At 31.5% G+C, this 26,243-nt stretch overlaps 1 protein-coding gene across 1 annotated transcript in view; it reads right to left on the bottom strand.

Moving 5' to 3' along the window:
* Positions 1-7,404: 7,404 nt before the first annotated feature.
* The window catches only part of LOC129225277 (flap endonuclease 1-like), a 55,713-nt gene continuing 36,874 nt past the window's right edge, over positions 7,405-26,243 (bottom strand). The window contains exons 7-12 of the mRNA XM_054859863.1: positions 23,881-23,947; positions 23,139-23,267; positions 22,963-23,049; positions 14,441-14,505; positions 10,863-10,980; positions 7,405-7,693 (exon numbers count right to left, since the gene is read on the bottom strand). Of these exons, the coding sequence (XP_054715838.1) occupies positions 7,625-7,693; positions 10,863-10,980; positions 14,441-14,505; positions 22,963-23,049; positions 23,139-23,267; positions 23,881-23,947 (535 nt within the window). The 3' untranslated portion in view covers positions 7,405-7,624. The remainder of the gene's footprint in view (positions 7,694-10,862; positions 10,981-14,440; positions 14,506-22,962; positions 23,050-23,138; positions 23,268-23,880; positions 23,948-26,243) is intronic.

Consider the following 26,243-nt stretch of genomic DNA (forward strand, 5'->3'; position numbering starts at 1 on the left):
AAAAAACTTTTCAAGGTTTTTCAAGGGCGTAAAATTTACGAACATATGCGCCTGTAAAAAAAATGGCGCATGCGCCACGAGATTACTTTCGAATTCATTTGCAAGAAAAGAGGTGGTTCATAGCAGCGTTACTATTACAGTCAACTCGCGACATCTCTAAGTCCCAAGGTACCGGCTAAAACGTCCTGAGTTATGGGAAGTTTCCACAACAGTATCAAAGCTTAGGATTCAATAAAAACTTTGAGATAAAGGAATATTTGAGTTATCGAGATCCCAGATTGGAAAGTTCATTCGTTATTGCAAACGTGAGGCTGAAATTCCGAGAAATATCGGTAGCACCCTGCTCCGATTCGACGTCATAACTCCTTCCCCAAACCTCTCTTTTTTATGGATTTCCATGCTGCAGCTGTGAAGGAGAAGTAATGACGTTAATCTGAAGCGAAAAAACACGGGAAAGTCAGGTTAAGGCGCCGCGGCCGCGTGTTTGGGTGAAAAGTATCTTTTAACGAAATGGAAATTTTTTAAAATCTGATTCTTAAGTAAAAACAATATAAAAGCGGACTAATCGGACTAAAAAGTTAAAAAGCGGTCTAAAGCGGACTTAAACCTAAAAAACGGACTTTGGCGGGAAAAGCGGACCATTTGGGAGCCCTGCTGATGCATACATTATTTTATTTTTTGAAATCTATTTATGATTAGTTGTACCCGCACGGCGATGCCCCTACTAATAAATTAAAGAATTTCCCTTGAAAATATAAAAATCCCCCTTCCTGTATGCACCATTAAAATAAAAAAAGAAATAAAAAGCATTAAATTATATTAACAGTTGCTTTAAAATGTCAAATAATCCACCAACACCATTGTTTATTGCCTATCTCACCAAGCGAACAAGCTACCGAAACTCAGCCGGTTAGTGAGTAAAGTGAACTCCAACCAATTAGTGATCCGATCTTTTTAACTAACCCCTTTCTTTTGAAGAAAATTAATGTAATTAAAAAAGATTATATTTAGAACAAATGAAAAATCCTGTACCCTGTAGAAAACAGAATTTAACCCAAATATGTACTGCAATTCACATAAAAGGATCACTCCACTCCACCTAGGAAAAAAAATGTTTTCAATTAAAATCTGCATTGCAAATACAAAAGGAAAATCCTGCTACCCGTAGAAAAAATAATTTAACTTTATTACTCATTGTAATTTATATAACACCAGAAGCGATAAAAGTATTTATTTTGATATGAGGATCGCACACACTAGAATAGCTTGCAGATGGTAGAATTTTTCCTATTTACTTGACATTAATCGTTATATATTTTGGACAATCCACACAATATCTTTATAAATTATAGCTTATGTGTTATTCTGATGTATAAACTATATTATAGTAAAGTTTCATTAAAATTCATTCAGTAGTTTTTGCATGAAAGAGTAACAAACATCCATACATACAAACTTTTGCATTTATAATAGTAGTAAGTGCAACATACATAAAGTAATGGAAGCTTTTAGACTGCCCCCTCCCCCCCCCCCCCAAAAAAAATCAACTAAAAAAAAAGTTTATTTAGAAAATGATAATACTAATCAAATCAGCAACTACAAAAATAAATAATTTCAATATGAAAATAAATCGAAGTCTCGATGGTTTTGATGTCATTAAGTGATAGATGACATTTTAAACTCTACTCTTTTCACTTTTTCTGTGTTGCCGCATAAAGCAGGAGAATTAGTCAGTATATTTTTCTTATTCCAAAATCTGAGAACGAATCACCTGGGTGAAACATAGTGGTCCTAATCTAGACTATAAGAGAGTCATTAAAATAAGTAAAAGTTGCTGAAGTACTTTTCAACAGTATGAAGAATTTAGGTATTCCTATAAGTTATTTTTTTCTCCAAGAAAAACAGAAAACTATACAGATTATGTGCTTTAATTACTCTATTGGTTATTTCCCATATTGCCACCAAATTTCTAATTAAGAAAATAAATTAATCTAGATTTAAAAACGATTTGCTTTGTTATTTACAATCTATACATACAATCTTTGTGTAAATTCATGGACTGATGCAGTATTTTGAAGAAAAAGATAATGTCCCACAGTTTTCACTGAAACATATAAGAAAAATGCTGCCTAAAACCAGAAAATGCATTTTAGTAACAAATACAGTTGAGTCCCGACTTACGCGAGGGTCGTGTTCCAAGACATCTCGCGTAAATCGAAATTTCGCATTGTGGAAAAAGGTATGAGTAAAAACTTTTATAAACATACCCAATTATTTTAGACACTTGCAAACACCACCTTAAACTCTAAAAAACCATTTCTTAACTATACATAACTTTCTTGCATTAAAAAACTGAAGTTTTATTTGTATTAAAATAAGAAAAATATTCAACATTAAATACTGCTATGATGCACAAAATTAATGACCAATGGTATATGGTAATAAAAACAAATGCACTATAGTTGTACTGTACAGTAGATATAGTAATGATATTTGTAACTTTTAAAAGTGAAGATGATGATTTATGCTGTTTGACCAAACCGTTATTTTTATATATTGTTAAATACACACTACAGTTGCTTCAACAGTTCTTTTATAATGTTTCCATGTATGGCACACCCCTCCTCCTGGTTTCTTAATTCACAATACCAGAGCAGCTTCGATTTTCATAATTTTTTCATTGTGATACTACTCCGCGAACTTTTACGGATTTCCTTTTCTTGACTTTTGTCATATGGAAGATTCACTCATACCCAATTGTCGTGCTACCTTCCACATTCTATAGTTGTTCAATGGTAGAATCTTTAGCTTTTCTTTAATTGTCAAAAACTTTCTCTTTTTATTTCTATCTTCACAAACTTTAAATGAAACAGTGCTCTTAAGTGTCATTATATTACGTCAACTTTTACATTTAGAATGAAATAAATAAATGGAAAATGAGGAGTAGTTATTTATATAAGCGATGTTCAGACTAGTACGGTGTGGGAACTTCCGCTCTTAGTGATGCTAAAGGGATGAAGGTCCATTCACGCAAAAAATGTAGCCAATAACAAAGCCGATACTTACACACCGCGATTCCCTTCCGAAATTTTTTTTGTGTTGCGGCCAAGGAACTCGCGCTAGGTCCCAAATTCTTTACTGGTGAAAAAATTGCATTATAGCCATTTCGCGTAAGTCAGATCACGTTGTAGCGGGAGTCGACTGCACAATGAAAATAAATCACCAATTTTTGAAGTAAAAATCACCAATTTAAAGTCTTATTTTTGTTTCATTTTTTGCAAATATAGTGCAGTACTCACAGGGATGAATTTGCTTACGTTGGCTTTATCCTAAGTACACATTTTCTCTATTGCTTTTACTTTCCTTTCAGTTCATAAAATATTTTTTTTTCCTTCTTCTACACATATTTGCACTGCCTGCATCATATTTTATGAACAATTTAACCAAGCTTTTATACAATAGCAATTTTTAGTTCATTCGCTCCTCACTTTTAGCTTTTTTGAGGGTTATCCATGATTTTCACTCCACAGTAACCGTGCCGCCCCAATTCAGCGGATAATCGAAAGTTTACTGTATTAAAACTTGTACTATCTTTATGAGTAAATGTATAAACTTTTTCCATTAGGAAAAAGAAGTCTCAAATCGTGATTTTATTTACATGTTTCATTGCATATGTACTCGATTTGTACAGGGTTCATACCCTTTAGGCAGAAAAAAAATTCAAGCACTTTTCAAGTACTTTTCAAGGTAAAAAATTTTGTTTTCAAGGCAATATCATAAATTTGTACTAAAAATATTGTATGCAGATTTCATTTACTACAAACACATAGAAATAAGGCAATAATATAAAAAAGTATAGGAAAACAAAATTGCTTTTTCTACAACGAGAGACGTTTTGATGAAAGATCTACTGCGTTGAAAGTTTTTCTGAAAATGTTTGAAAAGTTTGGTCATAAAGAGAAGCAGATACCAAGAGGTTTAATTTTGAGGTTTTTCAAAGGTTGCAGCAGTCAGAGGTTTGTATATTTTCAAGAATCAGCAAATTAATACTTTATAAAAAAAAACTTTCATAAGTGCTTTTAACTTTTATGGGAAGAAACTAAAATACCCAAGTTCAATGGCATTGCCAGAAAGGAGTTTTTGAAGTCACCCCCCCCCCCCGGTTTCAACATTTATTTCCAATATCTATACAGTGGTTTATTACACTATAAGGGCGGTTAGGACAAAAACACTATCCAGAAAGTTATTTCAGTTTGCACTATTAAGTTCTAAAAATATCAGGTTTGCAAATCATTTATAAGTATGCAAATCAATTATTCGTATGTATTTATTAGCTGTTCAGCCAATAAGGCATTTCAACTGTCCTCGAGTAAATTTAAAAATTAGGAAGTAAGAAAAGTTTATGAAGTCCACAGTCCAGTCTCTACACCTCAAAATATACAAAAGCAGCTTAAGTAGTGATAAATACTTTGAATGCAAACTTGAGCCTATTCAGCTTTCACTGATTAACTTGCAATTGAGAATAAATATGCAAGTTCAGATTTATAGAGCCATATTTCGAAATTGAAACGATTCACAAGAAGTTGACATATATTATGACAAAAGTAGCCTTATTTTGGGAAAAAATGGGTTATTATTGAAATTAGAATTTAAATTTAGAAAGGCAATAATATTCAGGTTCATTACCTGAAAGTTTCAAAGAGCAAAATGGGGCGAGGGGGGGGGGGGAATAATTTTTAAAACTAAGACCCCTATTACTTGAATATACATATGTACAACAATAACTTTTGCTATGCATACAATTCATAAAACAGTTTATTAAGTCAAAATATTCTGCATAGAAATACCATGCCCAGTGCCTGTTGATAACCAGCAACAGGCACTGGGCCTAGCTGGTCAATTTATTATATCCAAATGAAGATGAATGACCCTCCTTAAGCTATCTACCCCTTTGCTGATTAAAGCCTCTTTCAGTAAGCTCCAAGTACCCACAACCTTAATAAAGTAGTAATTTTGAACATTTGAGGAAAAGGGGAAAATTGGAGATATAGGGAGGTAAAAGTATAAAAACGAACACTACACGATTTCAAGTGAATAATCATAACACAACCACCCCTGTTATACACCTTATTTATTTTAGAAGACATAAAAAAATGATGTACTTATAAATAAAATTATATAAATCAACTTTATATTTAAAATACAAACTTTAAGTTAATTTGTTAGGTGCTCAACTGCTGAAATTTAAATTTTTTTTTTAAAAATCTGTTATGACCAAAAATTAGGTAAAGATAATCATTCAAAATTGCAAAAATAAATAAGCAAATAATTAAACAAGACCAAGGTAATAAATTCTTTAACTCTTTAGTTATTAAAATAAAATAAGCTAATCTGATGTAGCAGTGTCAAAATAACTACTAATTGCCAAAAATATAAAAATATTTACAAATACAAAAGGATTGAAATCTCAAACAAGGGAAGCAAATTTTCGCGAATTAAGTTTAATGTTGTCATATTTCCCATAAAATAAACTTATATTTTACTGAAATTAATCATAAAATATGCCAATCTACGGTAGCAAATATGAAAATAACATTCGATTAGAGAATATATTTAAATATTTGCAAGATGCAAAAAGATTGAAATTTCAAACACGAGAAGCAATTTTTCGCAAAGTCTGACTTTGTTTGACGTGGCATGTTTCCCATGAAATAAATTTTTGTTTTTTATTAAAATTAAACAAAAAATATAGTAATCTAAGGTAGCATATGCGAAACTAACATTTGATTAGCCAAAATATTTAAATATTTGCAGGATGCAAAAAGATTGAAATTTCAAACACAAGAGCAATTTTCCGCGAAACCCGAGTAAGTTCAATGTTGTCATGGTTTCCAAATTAATATCTTTGTTAATTAATGAAATTAAACAAACAAAAAAAAAACTAATCTAAGGTACCATATGTCAAAATATCTTTCGGTTGTAAAAAACATCAAAATATTTACAAGATGCAAAAGGATTGAAATCCCAAACACGGAAGCAATTTTTCGCGATGTTGCATACTGAACACATGTTCAGAAAATTGCATTGGTGAAATACTTTTTTAAAACTTCTAAGCACAATTCGTTGATTTTTGAGAGAATTTAAGCACTAAGAAACTTTTTCAAGGTTTTAAAACTTTTTCAAGGTTTTCAAGCACTTGAAAATGAACTTTTTTTTTCAAGCACTTTTCAAGGTTTTTCAAGGGCGTACGAACCTGTTGTACAGCATTGTCAACCGAAGCTTCAGTCATTTGCTTAGTATTTTTATGAATATGATTTGTCTGTTTAATTTTAGGTTGGCAATCTTTCAGAATAAATTAGTATATAATTCTGAACAACTTTTTATCTATTAGTAATACACAAAAAATTTTCTGGCAATTTTATACAGTCAAACCTTGATATCTCGAAAAAACATTTTTCCCCTGCATTTTCTATAAAAACCCTTATGTATTTTCCATAGTTATCTCGAAGTTTATTTTTCAAAACCCTAGATATGTCGAAATTTTTGCACAGCAGCAAGTTTCAGTTGTCGTTTTTCTTTGGCAATTTTTGTAGTAAAACCAGTTCGAAGGACCAGTTTTCATATCTCTTCTTGGAAACTTTGTGATTAGGGGATTGAAGCAAGATAATAGGGGAGTGTTGGTGTGGAAGAGGTGCAGTGTTTTCCTCAGAGTTTAGAATCTTTGTGCATTTCTCTCGAACATGCTATCCACTTGGAGGAAAGGGGGTTTATTTTTTGCCAGTCAGTTTTCGATTGAAAACGGAAAATGCATTCCTCATTTTCATCATTCTGCTTTTTTAACTCCTACAAAATGGCTGCTGAAAACTTTTTGAATGTGGTTTGTTACTAGTTGAAGATAAGAATATTTAAATTTTTAGGTGAAAAACCACGTAGAAATTGTTGTTCATTTCAAAATCTCTTCCTGTTCACTTTCGACAATTATAAAATTTCAAATCTAGTAAAATGTTGAAGACTACTTTTTTGATCGTAATTCAAAGTGATCTCATAGTACATATATAAATGCATATAGCGTACGTGTGTGTAATTATGAGAGTTTCTAGTGTAATTTTTTTAAAAACCTTGATAACTCAAAAACTCGATATCTCAAATTTTTTCCCCGTCCCGAGAGATTTGAGATATTGAGGTTGTACTGTATACAAATCAATTGCCTACGCAGAGCACTTTTTACAGTGGCACTTCCACTGCAAAGCATCCATTTTTCACTATGTGTTCTTGGATATTCTTTTATATTGTTTATAAAAAAGGGAAAGAATACATCATTCCATTCTTTTTTTACATACAAACATTTCACGGGATTTGTCATGAGAAAAATACATATGAGCAAAAAATGTTGAGTAGAATAACATATTAAGATATAAGCAGAAGCAAACACTATAAGCTTTTCTCCAACTGAATGAGAAAATCGCTAAAATATGAGAATGAAAAACAATAAGGTTACAACACAAAAGTTTATTTTGAAGAGTTTAACCAAATGTACAAAAATATCATGTATGTTTCACAGACACGAAGCACTATGTTTTTTAATGAAATATGTGAATAATTAAAATAATTTGATAAAATGAGATCATTTTCCCCGTTTATATTGGCCCTTTCCACCAGCTTTCTTCTTCTTGGCATTGCCAGCTTCTTCAGCCTGAAATGACCATAAAGTAATAAATCACTTAACATTTACGATCAATACTCAAAAACTACATCTTAATATATAGAGCACTAGGTGTACTTTGAGAAGTTAAAGTAATCTGAAACGTATAAATATGAAAAATATAACAAAATTTTCAAGATTAAAACATTATAAAACAAAGTAATATTTTAAAATTAATGTTGTCTCATTATTATTTTTTTTCTTCACATTAGGACAAACAAGTTTCTATATGTGCTTCATTACACTAGATTTTAATACTAAATGGAAACTATTGCCTAATTGATTATTTCACTAAAGAAAAAAAATGCAGTTGATTACAAAAAGTTTAACTGTTGATAAAATATAGCACAGACAAGATGACAGTTACATATTCGTATGAATTTACACCAACTAAATAAGCTTTAATTGATTATAATTTATTGATCGATATTATAGTTCACAAAATATTTCTTGGTACACCAATACTTATAGATAGTGTCCATACCTGGGAAGTAATGGAAACTGACAAAAACAAAATTATTCAAAAGCCGAGTTTAGTTTATCTTTTGCTATGATATGTATTACTGAACTGACATCAATGGGCTTATAAATTAAAAATTTACTGATCGAAATCTTAATGCTTTATATCTCTGAATTGAGTATATAAAATTTGAGTAAAATGATGCTTAAACTTTTTTATGAAAAAAATAGAGATTGTGGCCTTTACCTACCAGGTACAAATATTTTTCTATTTATGTCTTTATCCAGAGCTGCCAACTGCTACGAACAAATCGTAGTTTTTATAAACTGCAGCATTGAACTACGATGCTACGAAAACTAGTTCAAAAATTATGATTTTCTTCTTTTTTTGTAACTTGTTCATAGATACTGTTTATATTATTAATAATTTAGATAATAATGCTTTTGTGCTCACTAATATTCCAAACTTTTGTTTAAACATAAACAAAATAAATTTATCATACTACTGCTTCATTTGCCACTCTCTCTCTTTCCAAAAAAAAAGAAAAGTGCACCAAACATTTTTAGCTTTGCTTGTCAGAATGCTTTTTTAGACGAACGGCAGGACTAAAAACAAAGTTTTTAGTTTTAGTTCCCCTCACCATGTGCAGGTTTTCTTTTCCAAAAAAAAAAAAAAAAAAAAAACAGAAGTAAAGCAAACAATTTCATACATAAAATATTTTTAAAAAATCATGCAAAATAACAATTTGCCACTTTAAGGGATTTGTTCATTCCACCTTGTCTAGACACATTTTGATGCTAGGTCGCTTTTGCCTTTTGTTCATATGTGTTACACTTTTAACTTGTGAAAATGAACAATCTTCCACTTGACGCTATATGGAAAGCACGTTGTTTAAAAATTATCCTAAAACTTAGAAATACCGAACCATTGCTTCGGTCACTCGTCTGGTCTGCTAATTCTATGTTAGCTACCAGTTTGTTTCGCACTTTTGGCTTCTTTAAGAGGTTTTTCATCTCCAGTTCAGTCACTTTCCTATGCCGGGCTGATGAGTGCTAATAAGCACGAAACTGCAGTCCTCGGCTGGAAATGACTGAGCTGGCAGTGTATTTCACGTATTTCTGCTTTAGCCCTGGCTAATGGGCGGTAATTTACTGAATATACCATGCCTTGCATTCAATCTTCGAGTTGAACCGAACCATTGTTTCGGTCACTCGTCTGGTCTGTTAATTCCATATTAGCTACCAGTTTGTTTTGCACTCTTGGCTTATTTAAGAGGTTTTTCATTTTCAGTTCAGTCACTTTCCCATGCCGGGCTGATGAGTGCTAATAAGCACGAAACTGCAGTCCTCGGCTGGAAATGACTGAGCTGGCGGTGTATTTCACGTACTAAAATCAGTTTTCAAAAAATCTCGATAATAGCTCCCCCTCCCTCCCCCTTTAAATTTATCAGTTTCATTTTGAAAATAAGGTGGGGGGGGGGGGGAGGAATTACTTTTTGGATTTTACTAACGAAACTTATTTATTGCGTCTGTCACATTTGTTAAAAACGTGTCTTCCCCCCACCCCACCCTCTGCGCAAAATTCAGCTAAAAATTCAGATTTTTAAAAGTTAGCAGCTCTGTCTTTATCAATCCCTAGTTGTCCATCCTTGCCTAACTCAAATATTACTATAACTCGAAGTTTTTATCAGGTCCCGATCGCTTTGTCCTTAATTCCATGCTAATAATGCTCAATATCTCGAAGTTAACTTCCTTTAACTCGACATTTTTTTCAAAAATGACTTGAACTGTTTTCGAAACAATGGAAAAAAAAGAAAGAAAAATACACATAATTCAAGTGACTATAAGAGAAAAATTCATTCACGCAATTTCTGCATAATAAACCTCTAAAGCAATGAGAACATCTGTTGAGCCAATGTGCGATAAAGGAGTTACACGTGCGAAAAATCAAAAGTCTGACCTAAGTGTCCTGGTGCAAATTAGAATCCGTGATCATCAATGACCGCTTTCGTGCCAGTCGAAAAAAAAAAAAAAAACAATCAAATGAATAAAAAATAAATAAAGGGATCATCCATTAAAATCAGGTCCAGAAAGTATACCAGGTCAACCAAAAAACAAATTTTAAAAGACATTATAAAGTCCAAACAAATGGTTTCCTCAAGATTTGTTTTTCGGTCGACTTGGTATGCTTTTTGGACCTGATTTTAATGGATGATCCCTTTATTTATTTTTTATTCATTTGATTGGTTTTATTTTTATCCACTAGCATGAAAACTGACATGATGATCACGGATTTGCACCTGAACACTTAGGTAAGACTTGATTTTTCATTGGCGGTACGGTGATATTGATAGCCTTGGCTTCTAATATCTGAGACGAAACCCCAGTGCTTAGTTTTAGGTTCTTAGTTCCAAAAATCTGCATTCATTTTTCACATGTGGTGCGTTTAGCCTAATGTAGTCCTGAATGCTAGCTTTTTTGGAACTGGAGATCCTACATTTAGTTTTAGTATAAATTTTTTGGTCTTTTGACCATAGGATGAAGTTTCCACTGCTGAAGAGTTCTGGCTTCATCTTTGTCATTTATCTGTGTTGTAAGCTAGTCTGCTTGCTGTTTTATTGATGTTTATATGTATATAATTTTATGATACAACAACGAGAAATTTATTTAAAAAACCTTTCTTTAAGCTCAAGGTGCTAACCTTTCTTTTAACTGGGTTGGTTTTAGGTATGACTGTGAAGAATGAGTCTAATCTTCCTTGAGTACTCCCTTGTCTTGCTTTTAGAAGTTTCTTCACTCCATTTTTAACTCTGTCTTCACTAAAATAAAAAAAAACAAAAGTGATTTACCAAATAACTGTTATTCACTGTACAATTAAACTAAATAAAAAAAAAACTGATAAAAGGTAGAAGTTTTAAAAATTCGGAGAATTCCTATTCTGAAAAGTTTAGATACTTTTGCTAGACTGTGATTCTTTCACAAGAAAATAAAAATAGTAACTATGCCCAAAATTTATGAACAAAAATAGTTATTAATGATTAAACTATATTATGAAACAAAAAGAAAACCCATAGAGGTAGTTGAAAAATTCATGTACATTTGAAAAATCAACTTTATCTTCAAAATACAGCTTTTTTCTTGAAAGAAATTGTTTATCATTTCTTTTTCGGACACTTAATTACAAAATATAAAATATTATATTTTTACATAATGACGATTTGAATGTAACCAGTCAGGGGTGCAAAATATGTCCAAATGTCTTAACTAGGTTTGCGAAGAATATTTGAAATTTAAGGAAAATTTTATTAATTTGTTTTTTTCCCAAATTTGATATTTTGATCTCATGAAGGGACACTGAGTTTCTACGAAACTAAAAACTTATACAGTTGATTTTTTTTTACAGATTGTGATTAACAGAAATTTGATAACTGAAATTGATTAGGCATATCAAATATATTGTTGCTGAATAATATATAAGATTGCTAAGTTTCATCACACAATTCCTTCTAAATATACATGATGCAAATGCAGCAACCTTCAAAGAAAGAAAACAGGTGACTCCACTAGAGGTATATAGACGATTCAGCAGCAACACATCTTCACAACAGAATTATTAAATTATGCTTTTAAATAACATGAATACTAAATTTAAAGTGTAATGGGGATTTTTCACAGATGTAAGCTAATTGGTAGCAGCAAGAAAAATATAGTGCAAAGGAAAAACCAAAAAACAAGGAATGAATTTACTTAAAGTTTTGTACATTCCCGAGTCTCTACCAAAAAAGTAGCTACAAAAATTTAATTACAGAAATCCGGGGGAAAAAAAATATATATAATTTATTATTATTACTAAATAAAATATAAATTAAGTAGGTATATGGTAGCTCATGTTAAAATAACTTCAAATTTCCAAAATAATTGAAATATTTCCAAGATGCAAAAGGATTGAAATCTGCTTCAATTTTTGGCAAAGCAAGTGTTTTGTTGAACATGCAAAGTGGAAAGCTTCCAAAAAATTAATTTTTACAAAATGAGTTATTAATTGGAAAAAATCTTATTCTGTGACATTGGTAGAAAAGAAAAGGGCATCATCTACTGAGAAGAAAGTGAAACTTTTTGATGATTGACAGAAAAAACTGCAAAAAATGGGAGAAAATAGTAAAAAACGGGAAATCGGGAGATGGAAGCAAAAACGGGAGTCTCCCATTAAAAACAGTAGAGTTGGCAAGTATGAGTTTGGGAAATTTTGGGAAAAATATTTATGTCTAGGGGAAATTTTAAGCTTGAAAAATTTTCTGCATCACAGTGTGCAAGATATTGCGGTACATACAACAGACTTCTAGAAACCTCCAGAGCAGAGGGGAAGAATCTTTTAATAATTTAATAATACATTTATGCTGCAATACTATAAGAATTAAATTACATTTTTAACAATGAGGCACTTTGGATTATTGCAAATAAATCATAGGAAATTATTTAAAAAAAAATTTCCCTGGCAAAAATCTCAAGTTCCTGGATTCTTCCAAAAAAAAAAAAAAAAGCATTTAAATATTGAAATAATGTAATATAAAATATAAAGTGTGTGGGAGGAGGGGGGAGAGCATATTTTCAGTGTTGCAAATACAATAAAAAGTTCCCTTTATCACAGTTGCCAGCTTGGGAATATCTCAATGTTTAAGTACTTCCTTTCCTATGTAAAAGGAAGTAAAAATATATGCTGTTTTGATAATAAATATGAAAATCAAGCTTCATTGATTCAACTAACTGCATGTAACATATTTAACATTTATAATGTTTAAAAACCTTTTCTTTTTTCTAGATTAACTGCACTATTTGTTTATTTATTGATTTTTTTTTTAACAATCTCAGTTAAGACATCAAAAACGATTTTTTACCTAAAATTTTTACAGCTACTATTGTTAAAAAGGCGACCATATTTCACAGTTACAATTACTGATGAGATTGTTAAAACTTTTAGAAATGCCGAAAATAATGCCTAATGCCTATCCCCCCCCCCCAGAAAAAGACTTCAGAAATCCATTGCCATCCAGAATGTTTTTAATACGAGGCATGTTTTTAAAGTACCGTTTTTAAATTAAAAAAAACAAGTACAGATAGAACAAAGAAATTTATTGCACTAATATCTACCACCCTTTAAGCTATTTTTCGACATTGCTCCCATGATTTTCCAAGCATTTATCATAGCATGGTACAGTTTTTTGTACACCTATTCATAGAAAATTGCCGCCTGTGTAATCAACCATGGGGTAACATGTTCTCTGAGCTCATCATTGATGTTGTGCCATCAACGGCTAAGGAAAGACTCCAGATTCCGAAACAAACGAAAATTGCTGCAACCGAGGTCGGGGCAGTCCCGGAGAATGTTCAAAAACGTTCCTGACAAAGCCCTGTTAGAGTCCTTATGGTTGACTACACAGGCGGCAACTTTCTACAAATAGGTATACAAAATTCTGTACCACGCTATGATAAATGCTTGGAAAATCATTGGAGCAATGTCGAAAAATAGCGTATGGGTGGTAGATTTTTGTACAATAAATTTCTTTGTTCTATCCGTACTAGTTCTTTTTTTATTTAAAAATGGTACTTACTTTAAAAACTTGCCTCATAATGCGATAAAATTAATTAAAAAACTTATTCATTATTAAAAAACAAGCGATTCATGCCAATATCATTGGCTAAATTTTGTAAATGGTGCTAGCTGGAACTAACCTGAATATAATTATTTAGAAATTTATGAATGAGATTGAAAAAAGGTTGGCATGCAAATTATCAGCAAAAAGTAAAATAAAAGATGGGCAAAAATAATGGTCAACACAAAATTAATAATGTTTAAACAGTAGAATTGCATAGTAAACAAAAAATAAGCAAGTGTTATGTAAGTGGATGCAATTGGATTTCAATATGCATAAAAAATCATGGACTAGAGTGCATAAGCGTAATAATTAAAATGTATAAATTTCATGGCTAATGCAGAAAGCAAGTAGATTTTATTTATAAAATTTGGCTGTTATTTCTTAAAGATATAGATAACCAATAACACATTTTGAAAGGGTACAGTGAATTAAAATAAATAAAGAGTTGAAATCAAAGTTTTGAAAAGAAAATGCCCTGATCAAAACAGAACGATTTGCCTAAAAAAAAAAAAAACATACACAATGCAGCAGTTCCAAATTCAATAACTCACTGCATGAAGAGATTTATACACTTAATTTTTAAAACATGAAACATTGCAGCAATCGAAAAACTATAGTTGCTCACCTAAAACCTTTTGTTTCACATAGAAACTTCAACAGACCCTCTTCATCAGGTTCAGTCCACTTCAACTATTGATTAGAGAAAATTTAAATATCAACTTAATTATTGAATGCTATTTAGAAATGAATCAGTTGCATAAGAGATTCATCATTATTTTATTGTAGCTGTTTTATGAGAATAAGCTAATCGCTTAGCATAATAGAATTTTTCTTTCAATGGGAATTACATGGCTTGATACAAATAATCTCTCAACATAATTGTTCAAACAACCCAACATAAGCTATTGTTTTCTTACATACAATTTTTAACACTAGCCTTTACTGACCTTCCATCATCAGTTGTTCTTGTCAACTGACAAAAATTTCTATTCCACTGAATCTGTTTATCTAAGTCGATGTCTGCCAAGCTTTCTATTTGGTATTGCTTTAAAATGCAGAACTTTTTAAATAATATAGTAATCAGTTGAACAGTTTTGTACAGTTCTAAGTTGCAACAGCCTCAAATATTTTCATTTCCACTACCACGAACTTGCGATTCAAAATTCAAAAAATTTTTCATTAGTTAAGGTAAAAATCTCAGAGGCAAATGTTAAGACAAGGCTGACATTAATACACGAAACCTTTTGTCTCTCTCTCTTTTTTTTTTAAGGATGAGGTAATGCACTCTATGGAATAAGAACCAATCTGGAAAAGCATGTATAGCTGTACCTCAGAAGTCAAGTACCACAGCCAGCAGAAAAAATTAACCGCAGATTTCAAGCTCTCGATTCAAACTCTTTATTGTCAGGCCAAAAATATAAATGCTATGTGAAAGTACTGCATAAGTTGCTTATACATATTGTTCCAAGATGGTGAAACTAAAATTACACGAAGAAAACTGGTTGTTTCAAGAACCTGAAAAATTCAATATATTCCATGGCACTTTACCTCTGGGGCACAGATATAAGAAAGAATTTTTTTTTAAAAATAGATTTATGTATTATCTGAGTTTACAAAAATTAAACTCTTTTCACAGTAAGACTTTCAAGAGCTACATCAAGGTGTTCAATTACATTATTTTAAAAGATTTAAATTAATTTTCAGTATTGATAAACACGATTTTTTCCATCCCTAGATAGGTGGTGTCAACGAATGGGGACATTACCCCTTATGCAGTAAAACCCCTCCTAACGGACACCCCTCTTATGCGGACAATTTTTAATTCCCCGATTCCAAGGCAAGTAACATTATTAAACCCGTCCTGCGGACACCCCTCTATTAAGGACAATAAAGTTTGTCCCGTTAGTGTCCGCATTAGAGGAATTTTACTGTATTTCAAAAATTTTAATGACTTGTGCTGGAAAGGGTTAAGAAGCTGAGAATCTTTGACTTGCCTTTCCTTCCCTTGACTGCAAGGGAGAGTTGAATTTTTTTTTTCTTCATGTTTGAAAACTTAATTCATTAACAAACATTCAAAACTTAATTCATTCTGTTGTCAAGTGACTTAATATCAGCTATGTTTAATACAGCCGGACCCTGATTTAACGAACCCCTATTTAACAAATTTCCCGATTTGGAGAATTTTTCTTTTTCTCCTGACTAAAATGAAGGCAAAAAATCCTATTTACCGAATAATAAACCCAGAAATAACAAATTATTTTAACAGCCAAAAAAAAAAAAATTTTTTTGTTAATTTGAGTTAAGAAATATTGGATTGTTTTCTAAATGTTACATCCACACTGTTCGAAGCAGAAAAATACTTTTTTTTGGTGTCAGCATTTTTTGAAGGGTGAGGGAGCAACCAATACATAGTGATTCTGAAGCTGAAAGCAATAGTGAAACTCCCATTAAAACTTACATTTTCAAATGCTTAACATGGCCTGGAAACTGTAAAAACATATCTCATGCAGCAGGCTGCAAGAGACACAGTATTTTATTCTCTCTATAAAGTCGAAAGAGAACTATTTTGAGTCAAGTATCAAGGAAATCATCCATCTATTACTCAGTAGTTTTAAATTTGAAATTACTAGCGTGTAATCGGTTGTGGAATGCTGAATAAAAAGTGAAACTTTCTAATTATGGATATTGTTGTGCAGTTGCTTGGTAGGAGTTTTAGATAAGGTAAGTGCTTTTTTTTTTAAATTTTTTCTCACACCAACATTACGAATAACCCTGATTTAACATATAAAAGTTTCGGTCCAGATGAATTGGTTAAATCGGGGTCCGACTGTAATAGGGTCATTCCATGTCAATTCAACCAAAAAAAAATGGCATTTTGAGACCCACCGACACGGATTTTGATAAAACTTGGTGAGTTTTTAGTCCTTTAATGTAGAAAAGTATCCCAATCAATTTTTTCTTCTCAATCTGGTTTAGTTTTCATTTTACAGCCAGTCGAAATTTTGAATGTTTAGTATTTTCCAAACTATGACGATTCTGCTCGTTGATTGAAAATAATTTATATTTCATTTATTTTTCAGCCAATTTTTATGAAAATTTACAGTAATATTAATGAAAGTATGAGGATTCCAGAAAAAAATATAAAAAAATTCTAAGTAATATTTTAAAAGTAGAAAAAAATTATTTTCATAATTTTTTTTTCTAAAAGTATGAAATACGTTAAAGTCAATATCAACCAAAGGGAATATGATAATCAAAAAAATTCTTTTTTCCTGATAATCTTAGATGTCTGTTCTGCCATTGAAAAAAAATAAAATTAATGGCTTTTTTAGTTCTTTATAGTTTTAGTTAAAAAATATATCTGCTTCATTGTTTTTTTTTTCCAATTTTATTTATTTATTTTCCCACACTATTATCACAAAAATGCTATTTTTTTTACAAATTTCATTACATAGTACACTAGTGCAGCCAGAAATACCTTCTGGATAGGGTTTTTGGACCACAAATCCCTATTGGAAGGGTTTTTGGATCAGTAATACCTTCTGGAGGGGTTTTTTGATCAACAATACTTTCTGAAGGGGATTTCTTGATCAAAAATATCTTCTGAAAAGGGATTTTTTCATCAAAACAGTCCTTTCATATGCATAAATTATTGTATTAGAATACACATGTATGTTAAAACCAATGCCTTGGGGGTGGGTGTTCAACCCCCCCCCCCCCCCCTCGCTGCGCCACTTACATAGTAGCCTATTTAAAAGTGCTCTCTTCTCATCTTTCTTCCAGCCTGTGAAACGTTCTCCTACTGCAAAAGTGAAACACAAGTCCTTCGTCATCTACAGGTTTCCCAACCAGTTGTTTGGGAATCCCTAGGGCTTCGTGAGGGCTGAGGGGTAGAAAGGGGGTTCTCAAAAATAGTATTGTAATGGCAGAAGTTTATAATTCATGTGCTGTTTACTCATCATTTATTCATTTGTCTCTTGCAAGGCCAAGTTCCATAGATAGCTGGAGAAGTTACACTTATGGATACAGGATATATAAAGTTGAAAGCACATAAATACTTTCGTTTTCTCAGAAGCTTTTGATCGGAAAATTCGATTAAACTTAATGGAAACAGTACAAAGAGCATATGCGAACGCCTGCTTCACTACTAAAGTGGGACAAGGAGTTACCGTGTTTGTTAGCAACAATTTCCTATGAGCTTTTAGTGATGGAAAGGAGAAGGAATGATTGGCAACCCAAAAATACAGCAGGGATGGGAACAAATATTCTTACTTAAGAAAAATTTTCGGAGTGAAACTTGCTACAGTGTGAATTACACAGTTAAAAAAAAAAATCGCAGGAATAAACTATGCAACTTGCTTTGTAGTGTATGCAAAAAAGGAGTTCATGAAATTTGTTCAGATGGAGTTTCTCTTAATAAGTGGGCAGTCGAACAGTCGATACAAGTACAGTCGAACCTCCTTATCTCGAAACCCTTGATGTCTTGAAAAAACATTTTTCCCCTGTATTTTCTATAAAAATTCCTATGTATTTTCCTTAGTTATCTCGAAATTTATTTCTCGAAACCCTTGATATGTCGACATTTTTGCACAGAAGAAATGTTTCATTTGTTTTTCTTTGGCAATTTTTGTAGTTAAACCAGTTCCAGGGACTAGTTTTCATGCCTCTTCTTGAAAACTTTGTGATTAGGGGATTGAAGCAAGATAATAGGGGAGTGTTGGTATGAAAGAGGTGCTGTGTTTTCCTCAGAGTTTAGAATCTTTGTGCATTTCTCTTGAACATGTTGTCCACTTTGAGGAAGGGGGGTCGATTTTTCGTCAGTCGGTTTTCAAGTGAAAACAGAAACTGCGTTCTTCATTTTCATCATTCTGCTTTTTTAACTCCTACAAAATGGCTGCTGAAAACTTTTTGAATGTGGGGAGCTACTAGTTGAAGATAAGAAATTTTAAATTTTTAGGTGAAAAACCAAGTTGAAATTGTTGTTTATTTCAAAATCTCTTCCTGTGCACTTTCGACAATTATAAAATTTCAAATCTAGTCAAATATTGAAGACTACTTTATTGATTGTAATTCAAAGTGGTCTCATAGTACATATATAAATGCATATAACGTACGTGCGTGTAATTGTGAGAGTTTCTAGTGTAATTTTTTTAGAACCTTGATAACTCAAAAACTCAATATTTCGAATTTTTTTCCCATCCGGAGAGAATTGAGATATCGAGGTTGTACTGTATGTTTGTTGATAAAAAAATACCCTTTTTTTAAATATCTGATTATTAAAGCAGTTCTATTGTTTTTCAAAAACAAAAGAAAATTCTTAAGCACTCAAACTCGAAATTGCAGTCAAATGATAATTATGCGCCATATATTCCTACCAAATACAGGGTTCATACTCTATTTGGATAAAAGAATTCCATGACTTTTCCAAGACTTTTTCATGACTTCAACGAAAGTTTTCATGACCTTGTTACACGAAGAGAATAGCACTATTTAATCTCAAACTTACTAATTTTTGGAAATGAGCATTAACAAAACGTCTACATGAATGCCACAGCCTCATTGAAGCACTTACTTGTAATGAAAAAAATATAAGTGCACAATTAAAAAACTAAACTATTCTTATTTGTCTTCATCATATAAATTTAAGGAACGTAAAAATACAGTGAAACGAATATGATGATGCTTAAATATATAACTTTTTTTTTTATAAACAGGCAGAATGATATTGAATGCGACAAAGGTTGAATGAGTGAGTCATCACTAAGTTTCAATAAATTTGCTTCAAAAGTTGCCTTTTAGTGTCAACAGAACATTTAATCATCCACGTAACTTGACAGTATTTTGGTTCTTTAAAATAAAGCCGCATAGTTTAGTTCCTTAAGTTTCTAAACCAGATCTTTTTTGATTCATTACTGAATGGTTTTTTAAATCTTCTCATTTAAAAGTATACTAGTTTTATTTACTTATTTGCACATTTTCAAATGCATATAAATTAATAGGTTCAGAAATTCCAGAACAAGTTAGATTCCTGACATTGAGCGTAGCAGTGGGTTGCATAGATTAGTTTTGCGGGCCGTATGTTGGGCACTATTCTTTTCGAGTATTAGAATTCCTCTTTTTCTGTATTCTATCGCCTGACTAAAGTTCTTTATTTTCTAAAATCTTCAATAAATTAAGATCAACTCTGATAAATTTAATAATAAAGTTCTTAAAAGTGATGGAACCTAACTCGGATGCAATTAAATTGCCTTTTTTGACTGGGCGTGGCAAAACCAAGAACGTGCGAGTTCCCTACTACAGAATATGAAACATAAGAAGTGTTGAAAATAACAATTTATTCGAAATCAGTGATGTCCAAGCAGAAAAATCACATCTCACAAAAAGGCAAGCGGCTGCGACAGAAGTGGATACAATGAGATTTTAAAATTCAGATATGAGTTTGGGATCGTTCAGTTTTCCACTTTTAATAGCTTTTATGCGCTACAGTGTTAAATCACTCAAGATTTCTAATGCTCCTTTAGCTACTGTTCCTTTCTTTTTGTCCAGGACATTTTTCCATGACTTGAAATAAATTTCCATGACTTTCAATGAAAATTTCAATTTTCCATGACTTTTCCAGGTTTGAAATTTCTTTATTTTTTTTCCATTACTTTCCAGGATTTCCATGACCCGTACGAACCCTGCAAATAGCTAGACTCATAATCCTGTACAAGAAGTTATAAATTTAAAGACTGTTCTAGTTTTATTGCAAGAAAAAGGATCATATTGTTAAACTGAGAGTTTCTAAAGGGTATTTTCTAGAACAATTCCTTAATTGCCCTCTGATTCAATGTTACAAATAAATATACTGTTGACTCAGAAAAAAACTTTTTTTTTAAAATTTGATATCCCCTTTTGATCAATGTTTCAAGGAGCAAAAGGATTTTCCCACACACAGAGATGCAAATTAAATGCTGAATATAAAGTAAGACTGAAACTGTCAGATATTCGAGTCAAACTTTGAGATACTTTAATTCCACAACTATTGCAGTAAGTTGCATTTAGATGTTCTGTGTGCTTAGAGCTGCTTATGTTTACCTGTTTTAGTAAGAAAAATGGAACATAAGTGTAGTGTGGGAGAGTTGATATTAACTCATTGTCAAATTTAGTCACGGAGCACACAAGTTATAGAAAATGTTAATGATTTGTCAGAAGATGAACAAATTTTCCTAAAGCTACGAACTGAATCAGAACAAGAATTCAAACTATTTGTCTGCATCACAAAATATTTCTGAAAAAGTTTGAATTTCTGCAAAAGGTAATAAAATATTAATCATCATACTACATAAAGAAGTTGGAAAAACATTTAAGTGAAATCAATATTTCAGAGAAAAAGTAAATAAAAAATATCTTGTAAATAATAGGAATAAAAAGCTGATTTGATAGATGCTGAATGTTTAATAAAATAATACATAAAAAATTGTGTTTGTAGGCTCTTTATTCTAGCAAATAATACAGCTATGTAAACAAATTGGGTAACGAAAATTTTTCGAAAATATTTTGTTTTAAATATATACATACATAAAAAGAAATGGAATAGCCATTAATTTTATTTTTTTAAATGGCAGAACACACTTTTAAGATTCTCCCAAAGGCATTGGTTTTAACATATATGTGTATTCTAATTTCTGCATATGAAAGGACTGTTTTGATGAAAAAATCCCCTTTCAGAAGATATTTTTAATCAAGAAATCACCTTCAGAAGGTATTGTTAATCAAAAAGCCCTTTCAGAAGGTATTTTTGGTCCAAAAACCCCTTCCAGTAGGTATTTTTGGTTCAAAAACCCACCCAGAAGGTATTTCTGGCTGCACTAGTGTACTATGTAATGAAATTTGTAAAAAAAGCATTTTTGTGATTAAAATAAAAATTAAGGGTATTTCATGTGCAAATTATTGAGATATTTATATTTTTAAATACATTCATTTTTTGATAGTAGTGTGGGAAAATAAATAAATAAATAAAATTAAAAAAAATAATAATAAAACCAATGAAGCAGATATATTTTTAAGCTAAAAATATAAAGAACTGAAAAAGCCATTAATTTTATTTCTTTTAATGGCAGAACACACATCTAAGATCATCAGGAAAAAAGAATTTTTTTGATTATCATATTCCCTTTGGTTGATATTGACTTTAACGTATTTCATACTTTTAGAAAAAAAATTCTAAAAATAATTTTTTTTCTACTTTTAAAATATTACTTAGAATTTTTTAATATTTTTTTCTGGAATCCTCATACTTTCATCAATATTACTGTAAATTTTCATAAAAACTGGCTAAAAAATAAATGAAATGCAAATTATTTTCAATCAATGAGCAGAATCGTCATAGTTTGGAAAATACGAAAAATTCAAAATTTTCACTGGCTGTAAAATGAAAACTAAAGCAAATGGAGAAGAAAAAATTGATGTGGATACTTTTCTACATTATAGGACTAATCTCAACAAGTTTCATCAAAATCTGGGTCGGTGGGTGTCATGGCTTGGTTGAATTGACGTGGAATGACCCAACAATTTGTTATGATGTTAGAATTTTAAGTAATTATTATTTTCCAATGTGAAATAAAATATTACTGAGTTACAATTTTGCTAACATTTTCTATATCCTTCTTTATTTAGTAGAAATATTGAAGATAGAATTAAGGAAGTCAAAGATATTAATAGTTGAAAAATATTTCAATGAGCAGAACCACTAATATAGGTAGGATTATACATCAATACACTTAAGTCAAGTAAGAAAAATAAGACGACCAAAGTAAAAATTTCGATTATATTTAATAAAATCCATAAAAAAGGAACTGCTTTAGCTTGGATGCTATTGAGCAGAAATATGTTTTTGTTTGTATGTGGATTAAAAACATGTCTGTTAAACTAACTTTCTTTTTAATACATTGTCTTTATTTGAGCTTAACTATTTTTTTCAGCACCCTGAACCATGGTTTGCTTTGCAGAACCCTTGTTAAGAAATGTTACCAATTATATTTTTTAAAATCTACCACAATGAAAAATGAAACAAATTAGTACATGGGGGGGGGGGGGGGGAACAAGAAAAGAAAGACAATTTAAAGCATATACACTTTTGAGCAGAATGTTAAGAAAATCTGTTACCTCTATTTTTTCACATTCAGCAACTTCAGGGGCCTTGAACAATTCTCTTGCTTCTTTATACATCCACCCATCAGGAACTTTATATCTCTAGGGTGAAATTGCTCCAGTTTAGAAAGTTAGACTGATTAATTAAAAACTGATAAATAAAAAAAACTGCATTTATAAGTTCAACTTACTTTATCAAGCTTTTCGATAATGGTTTCAAGTTTTTTATGTGCTTTGACAAGTTCAAAGGCTTTCTTTGGGCCAACTCCTTTAATACTTTCACAATAATCACAGCCAAGAAGAATGCACAGGTCGATGAACTAATAATGGAGAAAACAGTTCATGTTAAGGAACAGAAAACTAACTTATGTCACAGCACTGAATTTCAGCCAAATAAAACGCAAATATCTTAATTTATCTGTCAATAAGGCATGTAAAAATGAATTAATAAAATTCAGTAAGATATTGAAACGCCAGTTCAATCCTCCCTCAAATTTACAAAGTATATATTATAGCTTTGTAAACACTACAAAAAACAACAACAACAAATCTCATAAAATATTTTTAGAGTAATAAAAGAAATTGGGAATTAATTTTTAAACGAATATCTATTTCTTATATTAATATATATATATATATATATATATATATATATATATATATACACACACACACACACACATTTTTTAAGCTGTTTTTCTGACTAAATAAATCAAAACACGTTCAGAATTTAAATATTTTTACACAAATAATTGAACTATTTATCATTGTCATTCATATGTGTCCTGGTTTCAGAAATAGTATTATATGTAAGATAACTGTTCTAAATAAAAATACAACTGTTATAAATAAAACAACAATACAACTGTTGTAAATAAAAAAAAATGATATTACATTCCCACTACATTGTAATCGTAACAAATACTAACTTACCTCTTCTTGACCTAGCCCGAGATCTTCTAGCACTTGATTCAAGTAAAATTCTTTAATAGGCATTTTCCTATGAGAAAGAACAATTATAAAGAAATACTAAGAATTGACTTTATGAAGGGATTTTTTAAAAATGATACTTAAAATTAAAAACAAAACGTATTTATCGAAAATACATCCAAGTACTAAGTCAAAGTTTTACAAACACATCGGCTATAGATAATAACATAAATAATTTTTCTGATGACTGACCATAGTTTTTATTGTAGTTCTCTTGGTTAAACAAGATAGACTTAGGTAACACACTGCAGTTTAAAAAAAATATGTATATACCTTAGCTTAAAATGGCAAAACATAAGCTATTGGGTATTAATTTGATGAAGCAAAAAATATTGGCTAATTTCTACATTCCTTGCATACAAATAACAGCCTTATTACTTTAGGAAGTAGTTCAATTAAGTTATACCCTACCAGCATGCACAGGGTATCTGATAGATTTAGAATTTTCAAATCCACGACTTGCTTGTAACTTTTCATGACTCAGCAATAATTTCAAAAAAAAAAAAAAAAATTGTCTAAATTACTGTTTTGGGAAAATAAGATTGCAACCATCTGACCTATTCATTGCACACATGTTTTTGGAAATTCAAATATAAAGCAAAATGTAATGAGCTGAACTACTATTATAACTAAAAAAACCCCGACTCGACATCATAGGAAAAGACGCGCTTTTGCCGATAGTCTGAAACCGAGAACATAGCTGTGTTTATGCCAGGTGTGATTACAAAGTTTTGTTACAATATTTACTTGCTTTTAAGCCAGAGGGATGTTTTACATTAATAATGCAACATGTTACATGGAGGAGGTACATAATTCAAATTACAAACAGATGCAAGTTTCTTGTATTCATGCAGATGAAAAATTGCACAATTTCACAACGTTCAAGTAACAAATTATAGAATACAGATACAGAACAATTATTCATGGTTACACTAGTATATCAATACAGCTGGGAAACAACAGAACAATAAGATGACAATTCCTTAGAGAAGTAGATATGTATGAAAAATTATATGCGTGATAATTAAAACGTTAATTATATACGTTAATAAATAATGTTAACGTGAAGAACTGAATATTATATGAAATAATAAATATATGAAAAAATAAATAAATGAATAAATAAATGCTTGGAAAAAAAAATAATTAAAAAAATAAAATAAGAATAAAGAAAAGAAAGATAAATAAAAACTACGTTCCTTGAAACAGGTATCCCTCTTTCGAGAGAAGGAGAAAAAGAGAATTCATTAGTGAACGGGAATGAAGATGAGATAAGGCTGTGAGGATGTTTTGGCTGTCAGTTTTGAGAGGATTTTTCCTTATATGGTGGGAGGTTGTTAGTGGACAATCGAATAGGAAATGCTCTGGTGTGCCTATCTCTCCACATGAGCAAGCCGATGCGTCAGCAAGTGAGAACCGGTGTAGGTAAGAGGGAAAGGGACCATGTCCCGAGAGGAAAACTGTTTCAAATCGGTCCTTTACTCGTGGAGTTAGATGGACTGACGGGAAAAATTCAAATACTTTGCGGCCTGTATCTCCATTTGTCCAGCGGTACTGCCAGTTCTCTAGCAGCTGTCTACGTAAGTAGGAAAGTAGCGTTGATTTGGGAAGAGGAAGGGATGTTGTGTTTGAGAAGTTGATATCATCCGCTGCCTCCCAGGCTAAACGATCAGCCTGATCATTGCCGACTTTGTAGGAGTGTCCCTTCACCCAGTGTAAGTGGACGGACTTATTGGCAAGGAGGAGCTTTTGAATATTGGATGCAATGATATTCCTCTGAAAAGGGTTCCACAGAGTCTGTAAAGCGGACCGGCTGTCTGAAAGGATCTGGAAGAACTCCGCTGAGATTGTCTGGGAGTATTCAACAGCTTTTTCAAGGGCAAATAATTCTGCCTGGAATATGCTGTTATCCTTATGAAGTCTTGTGCTCCATGTATGGCATATTCTGTTACCTTTGTAATACACATAGGCTGCCGATGTACCCTGTGGGGTGCGAGAGCCATCTGTGTATATTCGATGATAGAGAGGAAAGGGGGTTTCTTTGTCAATACTTACATGATGTTGGGAAATCTGCTGACTGGAGGGCAGATACCTTTTGGGGGATATCTTTTCCAGGTCAGATGGCAAGAAGGGCGTACCATCAAGGAGAATTTGTTTGCCTTCTATACCAACTGACCAAGCCATACCTTCTCTCTGATGGTCAAGTCAATAGGGGGGACCCCTGCGAGAATGTGCAGAGCTGCATGGGAGCACGTGTTGTATGCTCCTGTTATAGTAAGTAATGCTCTGCGTTGAATGGAAAGGAG

This window comes from Uloborus diversus, chromosome 6 (assembly GCF_026930045.1).
Source record: "Uloborus diversus isolate 005 chromosome 6, Udiv.v.3.1, whole genome shotgun sequence".
NCBI classification, from domain to species: Eukaryota; Metazoa; Arthropoda; class Arachnida; order Araneae; family Uloboridae; genus Uloborus; species Uloborus diversus.